The following is a 10,444-nucleotide window of genomic DNA, read 5'->3' on the forward strand; positions in this document are numbered from 1 at the left end:
TTTCAGAGACAAATCACATTATGTACAATGGGATCTCCATATACAAGACCTAATAATCTCTGAACCTTATAAAACATTTAAGGAATCGTGATCTGTTTTAAACCAGCTGTCAGTGATTTTCTGGTAGACTAACCGTAACTGACATGCATTTGTTGTGCATTGTTTTGTGTCTGGGTTGTAATATTCACATTGTCCCTGCACATTACTAGCAATCATCATACATACATACATACATACAGGAGAAAAAAAACACAATACATTTAGCTTGGAGAAAAAAAAACACATTTATTTGCAGTGCTAAATTATCCCATCTTGGCCAGCCATCCAGAGATCACTGGACCCATCCGAGGATGTGACATTTAGTCCAGCTGTGGGGGGAAAAGAGTAATCAAGGCATTAGTTAAGGTGACATGATGTTCAGTCAGCATCAACTGTACTATGAGTGAATTACGGACTTAACAAGGATGCTGAATTCATGCAAAGATGTGCTACAAAACTACAAGTTTCCAACCTAACCCTTAGGATTAAAGCAGCTTTAAATAAAGGAAATACATTTAAACAAAGCTAGTGCTTCACCTGCAACACGGCAGCAAATGCGTTTACAATAAGGCCGTGTTTGACCGTAAAATAACACATAATCTGACGACTACTTGGATAAAAATGGACAGTACTACTTGCCTTGACGAAGCCGATGTCATGAGCGTACTGCCTGAAGCACTGGCGGCACATGTTGAGTCCATATTTACGGATCAGACCGTGTCTGTTCGAGCATACCCGGCTGGAATAGAGGAGAGAGTGGGTTAAACCTGTTATCTTTTACATTTTAATGTCAGTAGTTACCATCCATCCATACAAACTAACGTTACCGGTGCGGAAGTTCACGCAAGCGCCGCAAAAGTTGGTTATCGTTCGGTATGCGGTTCTCTGTACAAACATGGCTAACCCTAAACACAGCACCGTTAGCTCGAATAACGCCAGGCTAGCAAAGTTGGAACAAAATAAAATGCATTTTATCAACTCCAGAACTCCTGTTAGAACATGTTTTAGCTTTCTGGCGATTCAACAAAAGTGGTTCCGTTCCAGAAACTGTGAGCGGCTAACTGAAGCTAGTAAGCTAGCGCGGCGCATCCTCCACCGCCATATTGGCTAAAGGAGCAGCTCGCACGCGGTGCAGGATTAGTGATATATTCTGAAGTATTGGGATTCACAAACACCTTCAAAACTCATCTGCTTTAGCACACGTATTGATATTTGACAATTTTAGAACAGGACTGACCAGGATCGGGAACCCTGTCCGAATTTTCGGGGGTGACTCCAGTAGAGCTGCTGATGGCCCATCTTGTCTCTTTCGCTCGAGTGTTCGGAAAGGAAGAAAGAAGGACGCGCATGCGCAGATGAAACCCTCAGACGCCGTTGTTTCCGGTGGTGGAGTTTTTGTGTGGCGCCCTCTGGTGGTGGAGAAAACTGAGGCGTGCAGCGGGACAGCCGGAAGGTGGCGTTACAGGCGTAAACACAGAGGTTAAATTAATGAGCGATGACAAGAGGCTTTTAAATCGACAGGAATGTATGGCATTAGGCTTAAAAGGAAGCTGTTCGTATATAAAGTGGGTTAAGTGGATAAACAAAAGGTAGAATTTATGTGGAGAAAGGTAGAATTTGACCCCCCAAAAATTGATTAAATATAAGAATATATGCATTTTCTTGATGAGCTAATATAGTTGGTAATTTAACCCAAAATAACAGCAGAACAGTGGTGACCCTACTTTGGCAAATGTTTATCAAATTACATTTAAATGTGATATAAATAATTCAAATCAACAGGACATGTTCATTCATCATGTTGAGGGTGTTTCAACAACATTTTAAACTGATTAACGTACAAGAGAGGAGTAACATTTAAAGAAAATGTTGCGAGACGGTGCCATGTGTTTGTGAGCACATACATTTAGTTCAAACCCGTTTTTGTACCACTTTGACACCAGGCTGCTAAAGCAAATTATATTTAGGGGGAAAGCATTTATTTTAGTAACTCTTCGTTTCAACTTAAATCAACAAACTTTACTCAATCATGATGCTCTGGTTTCCAGTTTAGGGTGAAGCTTGCTGGAGTAGCACAATATAGAGGATATTTAATACATGTGTATTATATGTATAAATGAATCCTTGGTATTTGTTAAATATTTAAAGATACAGTAACCCTATCGCACCCTATGATGAGACAGCAGCACGGATACATGATATTTAGGGTGTCTTGGGTGCCCCCCTCTGGCCCAGTGCATTGTGGGACAGCGGCAGGCAGTGGTGCCGTATTTGGGATATTATTTTTTTTACAGCTAACGCTAGCTGATAGTTACGTCTCCATGCAGCCTGCATGAAGGGAAATGGAGGAGAATGGGACGCCGCCGTACTGATGCTTCTCGGTGAACGGACCTCCACGGGTGCTCCGGTTTTAGGTAAGCGGTGTAACGTTAAATACGGTTGTTGTGGTTGTTGTGGTTCGACATGGACGCTGCTGTTTGACGGGGTTCGGTCCGGTTAAGTTGCTAGCCTAATGCTAACTTACTGTTAGCATCTCGCAGGATGCTTCGCTGTCATAATAAAGCGAAGCTGCGGCGAAAACTGTTATTTTTTTGTTGTTGCAGCGAGAGCGTTTCATAGCACTTAGTGAAACACACGGTAACGTTATCATCATGTTAAAAAAAAACAATCGACCGAAGCTGTCGCAGGCTCTGTGAGCCCGACAGCGGCCAATGCACAGAAACAAACAACAATATAAAACGTTAATATCATCAGCATCGCATGTTTGCACGAGCAAAGGAAACACACCTGGCAGACGACGTGTGTATTAAAGCGGATCAGGGTATAATAAAACTACTGCGGGGGTAAAAACTGCAGTACTTTCAGCTGCAGAACACACGATTCACTTGATTTGGCTTCAACTGTATGGGAACCGTTGAACGTGCAAACATGGCCACAAACTACTGTCCTAATAGTGTGTGTATATATACACACTATATTACCATGTTAAAGTACATGTTTATTGGTAGTTTTATAGTAGTTACCAGGTATATGTTAATTGATGTTATCACAGACTCATAGATATGAAATGTCAGGCAGGGAGGAAACTCATAAAAGGGGGTCAGGTAGTAAAAAAAAACACTATTTAATAACAAAGAAAAGATGGAGGTTTGTTCAGCAGATCTGAGCAGAGAGGGATAATCAATATTGATAATGCAGAGGACAGAGATTTATGCGGAGGGGAATCTAGAAGCATGGGGCAATAATGAACATTGATGATATAACTAAAAGAGGAGGAACTGAGGAATAAGAAGCGTGTATTAAACCATGTATTTGTGGTTTTGGTGGTACTTTTTCATCGTGAACTGAAAATAAATCACTGCTTCCATTAGAGCTTGTAATGATATGATCTCATCACGTTGTACAGATACACGTGTACGTTTCAATCTCACTGAATTAGCTATTGAATTATTGTTTTCTGGCATCACAAGCTTATTGGTCTGTTCCGTAGCTCGCCGCCGCATTTCCAGGTCTTCATTAGCAAATGGAGTTGGCTCAGTTGTGGAGCCGAGACAATTAGTTGATTATTTGATTAGTTGGTACACAGAAAATCAATCAATACCAATTTTGATAATCAGTTAATTGTATAATAATAATAAACCTCAAGCAGTTGAAAGTTCTAGCTCCTGAAAAATGAAGATTTGATCCTTTTCTCTGCTTTATATTATTTTAAATGTCATAAACTTTGTGAAATACAACATTCTGATGCGGAGATCATGGTAATAAAGATTGTGATACAGTCATATTGCCCCGATGCACCTGACTCTATTCATTTATTCATTTTTCATTCAGGTGGTACATGCACACTCCTACCCTGCAGCCTCCCGGCAACCGTCATGCCTTATGGAATATTCATCCACCATCAATGACATTCCAGCGGTACCCATGTTTACAACAACAGTTCATTCTGCCAACAAATAGCCTCATATCAGCTCCTTTCGAATCAGGCTCGCTCCCTTTGCAAAGCACACAATCATAATTGCAAAGCCGTGCTCGCTGTTTCCCCACTACAATCAACTTCTCTCCCTTCGCAAGAGGCTGACCCCCTATCATGAGGTTCCGGGTCTACAAGAGGAAGGTGGTGATACTGACTGTGGTGGTTGTCATCTGTGGCCTAGCTTTCTGGAGCAGCGGGAGGCAGAAGAAGAACGACAGCGTGTCGCTCCCCAAGGAAGCCGAGGCGGCGAGGAGAAGCAGCAGCAGCAGCAGCGTTAGCAGCAGCAGTAGCGTCAACAATCATATCCAGGTGCAAGCTACACCTGCAGTCAGCAGGGCACCTGCTCCGCTCCCCGTGATACAGGCGAACGACACGCACCAGGAGAAAGCAAAGGACAAAGAGAAGCTACCCAAACCAGAGGTAGACAACGCCACGTTAGTCTACCGCGGCATCGTCTTCCAGCTGAACTTCGACCAGACGATAAGGAATGAGGAAAAGTTCAAGGCGGTGCGTCGGAAGGACGATCTGGTTGTGGTGGTTCAGGTCCACAACCGACCCGACTACCTGAAGCTATTAGTGGACAGTTTGCGGAAGTCCCGCCGTGTGGAGAGCATACTGCTGATATTCAGCCACGATTACTGGTCCCCCGAGATAAACAAAGTGGTGGCCACTGTTGACTTTTGCCAGGTCCTTCAGATTTTCTTCCCCTTCAGCGTCCAGCTGTACCCCCAAGAGTTCCCCGGACACGACCCCAAGGATTGCCCCAGAGACATTCCCAAAGAGGACGCCTTAAAGCTGGGATGCATCAACGCAGAGTACCCCGACTCATTCGGCCACTACCGCGAGGCCAAGTTCTCCCAGACCAAGCACCACTGGTGGTGGAAGCTGCACTTCGTGTGGGACAGAGTCCGAGTTCTGAAGGACCATAAGGGCTCGGTGCTGCTGATCGAGGAGGACCACTACTTGGCCCCGGACTTCATCCACCTGTTGAAGCTGATGTCGGCTCTCAAAAGGGAGCAGTGCGCCGACTGCGACATCCTCTCGCTGGGGAGCTACAGCCACATCGGCTACTCCGGCAAAGCGAACAAGGTGGAGGTGAAGGCCTGGAAGTCCACCGAGCACAACATGGGGATGGCTCTGAGTCGAGAGACGTACCAGAAGCTCATCCGATGCACCGACACGTTCTGCACCTACGACGACTACAACTGGGACTGGTCCTTGCAGCACCTGAGCGCGTCCTGCCTGCCCTCCTACTGGAAGGTCATGGTGAGCGAGGCACCGCGGATCTTCCACGCCGGAGACTGCGGCATGCACCACAAGAAGGCCGCCTGCATGCCGATCAGCCAGAAAACCAAGATAGAAAACGTGCTGCAGTCCAGCGGGAACCAGCTGTTCCCAAAGAACCTCCTGATAGCAAAGAGACTGCCGGCCAACGGGGCCGGGGGGGTGGCCCCGCACGTGAAGAACGGGGGCTGGGGAGACATCAGGGACCACGAACTCTGCAAGAGCTATGTTCGATTACAGTGACCTTAATTGCTACGATTATATATTATTCTCTCTTTTGCATCCTCTTTAACGAAAAAAAAAAAAGCCTTTTAAAAGTAAATCTTTATGGACTATTCTTCATATTGCCTGTTTTATTGGACTGTTAAATAAAGACGAATGTTGGATTTCTGGCTTCTTTAACACAAATATGTCTTCACATCGAATTCTTGAAGTAATTCCCTCTTTGTTTTCTAAGTTGTAATTAACAATGAGAATATACTAAACAATATATTTCTCTGCCAGAACTTTCCGATTGGTTATTATACTCAAAATAAAATTGGCGAGAGCTCATCAGGGCGGTCATGAATTTGGTAAATCTGTGGATTTAGCAATCCCACCGTGCATGCATAATTAATTGGAAGATATTTATATCGCATGAATGTGCTGAGATCAAAGGAGATCCTTTGAGACACCTTGTTTCATTAAAAATAATCCCATACATCTCTGACTCTCAACAGGAGTCTCGTTACTCACTTAAGGTACACGCCGTCGGTCAGCGCGTGACAGTGGCTCTGTTGTGTTGCAGTGCATCACTGTCCAGGCCGAACGGCTCGGATAGAATATGCCAATTCAGCCGCCTGCGTCTTTGTGCAGAGATCTTGATTTCACAGACGAATGCACACGTTGCATCTGGAGCGATCCCAAGACACCGATACAACGCTCTCGCTCGTGTTGTCGCTGTTTGAAGGCGCATTTACATTTTAAGTGCTCAGACCTCAGCTCAGTATCGATGGTTTCCGCTGAGGCCCCGAGCTCGGTTGCTTGCATTGATTCCCCCCCCACCCCACACACACTCACACACTCACACTCCAGCAATGCTTAACAATCACCTCTGCACACTTTTCAAAATCTGAAATAACTGCAAAGTTATCGCTGACTGGACTCTCCACACAGTTCATATTAGAGCATATCCTGTGGCTGCTCGGCCTTACAGAGGCTCTCAGCATAGAATACCTAAACATAGCATGAACTGAATATGACGTTCTAAATGTACGGCATGCATCTGAGACGCAGCGCTGACGAAGCCTCACAAAGCCTCCTCTGTGACGAACGGACCTCACAAATCTCTGCTCGTTACATTACGCGTGAAGACATGTGACCGCTGCGCTGAGGTCATGTGACACATCGTGCAGCTGCTCCCACAGTGGAGGCCAAATAATTGGGCCCGCACCTCGAGGGAAACGGCCGAGAATAGAATGGAGAATAGGAGGAAGCGGCGCCGCGCGCTTGGTTCTTGGCGACTAATGGTTAACTGATGCCGGAGCCTCCGGAACTGGAACGTACCGACGCCTCTGAACGCGCTCTACTTAGATGAACATTTGAGGGCAAGAAGAAGAAGAAGAAAAACACTTAAGTTGTGCATGAAATCCTTCGATGACCCAGTTATCTGTACTGTCCATTCATTAGTAAACATAGTTACTCAGCATGTTTTGTAATAGAGGGAAAAAAAGCTAAATTGAAGCATAAAATTACAAATAACACATGAATATAGTAAAAAAAAAAAATGTAATCTTACAGGCAGGTTATTAAGAAGGCTGTTTGAGATGATGAGCAACTGTCTGTTATAATTTAAATGTAATCAATCTCATCACAGCCACTGGGCTGTAATCATTCCTCTGAATGTGAACATGCAGGTGTGGAATAAAACCAATCAATCATATTTTAATTACATAATTGAAGACGTGTTAAGGAGTACACCTTCACTATTACTCTCTTTTTTCATATGGATTTTTGTAGATAATTATAAGTATTGTAGTGTCTTTAGCTGACAAGCTAACCGCCAGCTACCTGCTAGCCACAGAAAAACAGCTCTGCACCAAACAGCAGACAGACAGACATAGTTAGTAACGAGAGTAGATAGTATTATATTGTTCACGAGGTAGCGGATACCAAAGAACAGAGTGAATATTGGATTTAAACACTACTAGTTGGCCAGAAAGACAACTCCAAATAAACGCTGATGTAGCTGTGCACCATTGGCAAGTGTTTGCTAAGAATCAACTTAAATGTGAATAGTTGGTTCAAGCGTTCCAGATCCAAACTTCTGTTCACCTTAATTGGCCCTTTTCACAGCAGCCATTTTGACGTGTCATTGTAGGATAATCACAGGTGTAATAAACAACATTATGCTGCTATGACGTGTCAAAATGGCTGCTTTGAAAAGTATACCCTGTACGTATTTTTGTGTCTTGTCCCTAATTCCCAGATACAGACAGTTATCAAATTATTTTAATGGACGAGGTGCTTTGTAGCCAATTAACCAATACCCTGGAGTCCAAGCTCCCGAAGCTGCCAGTACAGCCAATTTAAAGAAGGAGCTAGGATTCCAGTATTCCATTAATTCATCATCCTGTTCATCCTGTCATCTATCATCCTACTTCCTGACATAACTCATTCCTTCCTTTCTGAACTCACTACAGGTCTTGACAATGGGCTAAATAAGTATCCCTGTGGAATCTGAGTAAAAATAGGTTAATTGGTTCATTTCCATAATCTAGATAGAACTGTTTGTCCAAAAGAAATCCATCAATGACGTAACCAGAAAGTGTTGTTTCTGAACACTTCATTTTTACGCGTTCATTTTCTTTGACCAAAATCTTAAACCGTCTGCTTTTTGCAACACCTCGCCTGCTGCTCATTCTTCATGCTTTTGGCTCTGAGAGAAAGCGTAATTAATCATTCATAGCCATTGCACACATTGCTATGTAAAGAAAACTCTGCATCAATACATATAGAGGTATGCAGACGAGGGAATTGCACCACTGAGAAAATGATTAAAGCAGGACCTCACAGAAGAGAAGAGGATTCTCTGTCAATTCGTTGAATTCCAATCAACTGGAAACCTCCCCCCCCCCCCCCCCCCCCGCGGATGCAAGACACATGTAGTTGTTTTCCACACTCTTACAGCATGCTCCAGACTTTTGATTGCTCTTCAAATGTCCATGTTGGATTAAAGGGTGACTGGGTTTCTATGTCGTGAATGAATGTGGCCGACAGCGCACGTAGTTGTAGAGACAGAAAGCAACATAAAAGTGCATGTATTACAGTCAGTGGGATGCTTGTTTTATGTGAACCATCTCGCTGAGAACCAATCCTGATTGATACCTTGATACCTGCTCAGCATTGATGCGTGCAGCTCAGGGAGGGTGCAGACAGTCAGACAGCGGCTGTCATGCGTTGAGTGACACCCTGACGGGATGATCAGGCCTCCTCCAGCCCCGCTGATCACCTCCTCCACCCTGATGCCACAGGCTGCTGGTTTAATGGCTGTGAGTGCTCGTGATCCTTCTAAAAGTGACTCATAAATAATGGAGGAGCAGTTTTATTCCCCTCTTGGAATATAAAATATATATGAAGTTGTAGGGTGAAGTATTAGGAATACATTTGTAAAGAGGGAGAGGGAGAGAGAGAGAGAGAGAGAGAACAGGATATACGTATATAGACAATGATTTGCCCGTTTGATCAAGAGATGTTTCTTATTAGTGCAAGTTCACTCAATGGCTGTGAGGAATTCCTAAACTCTCATTTGACTGAGCGATACTGCCACCTACTGGCCCCAAACATGCCCCAAACTGGTAATTATGGGCTATATTACAGGTCCAGGTGACAATTTATGTGGAAGAGAAGAAACAAAGTTAAAATCCAGACTAAATGGCCAGTTCAGTAGCATGTTAGTTACACGTACATAATGTTTTTGGCGAGCACGTAAAACCCTACATATATTTGTAGTGTGCGTTGCATATGGCTGTAGGCCTGCAGACAGTTCTCCATTGATGAAAATCCACAGCTCAATGGATTTCAGTCATCCTTCCACCTCTGCTATATTCTCCTATTGTGAAATGTCTAACTGTCTGCCAGGAACGTCTTCGTCTTTCTACAGTGTGTTGTATGTATAGCACCTTGACCATCCTATTAAAGGCCCTTCACGCCTCTGGTCCTCTTATCATGCCTAGTTAGACCTCTTCTCAGGACCGTGAAGTTTGAAATCTCCCTCAGTCTTCTGTCACATATCTTGCAAACACCTGTTTAGGTGGGGACAAATGATACCTTTTCTTTTTATCGTCATACAGATTTTTGTGACCTCACGTAATTCCCAGTATAGCTCCACTTAAATACAATATAAAAAGAGGTCTAATCAACCAGAATAAGCGAAAACACCTGTGTGAGGGTGCAGGGCCCTTGATAAATGCGGTTCACTCCAACACCCATACTAGCATACTATTTAGCATGCCAGAAAAAGATTGGCACTGTGTTCCCAATCGCATACTAAGTAGTATGATATTAAGGGTATTGGAACACACACTTGGTATGTCCCAAATACATAGTATATCAAAGGCAGCATGACAAAAATACCAGGATGTCCTGCTGCCTCTGGCCGTATTTCTGCAGTATGCAAGCCAGCGTGTTTTTTTCTGGCTATTCTGACCCACAATCCTCTGCACAGCAGATTTATGAGCAAGACGGTCCAAATTCAAGGTGCGATGTTATGACTAAGTAGTAAGTAGTATATACTTAGTGTAAAAAATAAATAGTGTGTGATTTGGAACCCAGTCATGGACTTTGGTTTAAGAGCTTGTGTAACTTCCAGCATGGCTCGGTCTAATTAGCTGATAAGTGAGAACACCTGTGGCAGGGCCTTAAACAACTCCATTACAGCCAATAAAAGAACCGATTCACTTCCATTCACATGAATTCCTATGTCCCCTGCCGGATCTCATTTAATACCAGTATTATTAAAAAGTCTTGTGCAGAAATATTTCTGTCTCGTGTATTATGATTAGTTTAATAGCATTGACTGGCTGAGCTAAATGCTGTAATGGAGCGATGCGAGTCATTGTTTTGTCGTCCATTCTGCCAGCAGGGTACCTAATAAATTAGAGCGTC

At 43.8% G+C, this 10,444-nt stretch overlaps 2 protein-coding genes across 2 annotated transcripts; one reads left to right on the forward strand and one right to left on the reverse strand.

Moving 5' to 3' along the window:
* Window positions 1-265: 265 nt before the first annotated feature.
* On the reverse strand, window positions 266-1,434 carry rps29 (ribosomal protein S29). Its single transcript, XM_076084686.1, has 3 exons — window positions 1,277-1,434; window positions 679-778; window positions 266-368 (listed from the first exon to the last, which is right to left on the reverse strand). The coding sequence occupies exons 1-3, from the start codon at window positions 1,336-1,338 to the stop codon at window positions 360-362; spliced, it is 171 nt and encodes a 56-aa protein (XP_075940801.1). The 5' UTR covers window positions 1,339-1,434; the 3' UTR covers window positions 266-359.
* An 835-nt stretch (window positions 1,435-2,269) lies between these two features.
* On the forward strand, window positions 2,270-5,685 carry mgat2 (alpha-1,6-mannosyl-glycoprotein 2-beta-N-acetylglucosaminyltransferase). Its single transcript, XM_076084210.1, has 2 exons — window positions 2,270-2,453; window positions 3,871-5,685. Exon 2 carries the CDS (start codon window positions 4,130-4,132, stop codon window positions 5,540-5,542), a length of 1,413 nt encoding a protein of 470 aa, XP_075940325.1. The 5' UTR covers window positions 2,270-2,453; window positions 3,871-4,129; the 3' UTR covers window positions 5,543-5,685.
* The last annotated feature ends 4,759 nt before the right edge of the window (window positions 5,686-10,444 follow it).

Source organism: Anarhichas minor, unplaced genomic scaffold, assembly GCF_050575085.1.
Source record: "Anarhichas minor isolate MPS153535 unplaced genomic scaffold, ASM5057508v1 ptg000136l, whole genome shotgun sequence".
NCBI classification, from domain to species: domain Eukaryota; kingdom Metazoa; phylum Chordata; class Actinopteri; order Perciformes; family Anarhichadidae; genus Anarhichas; species Anarhichas minor.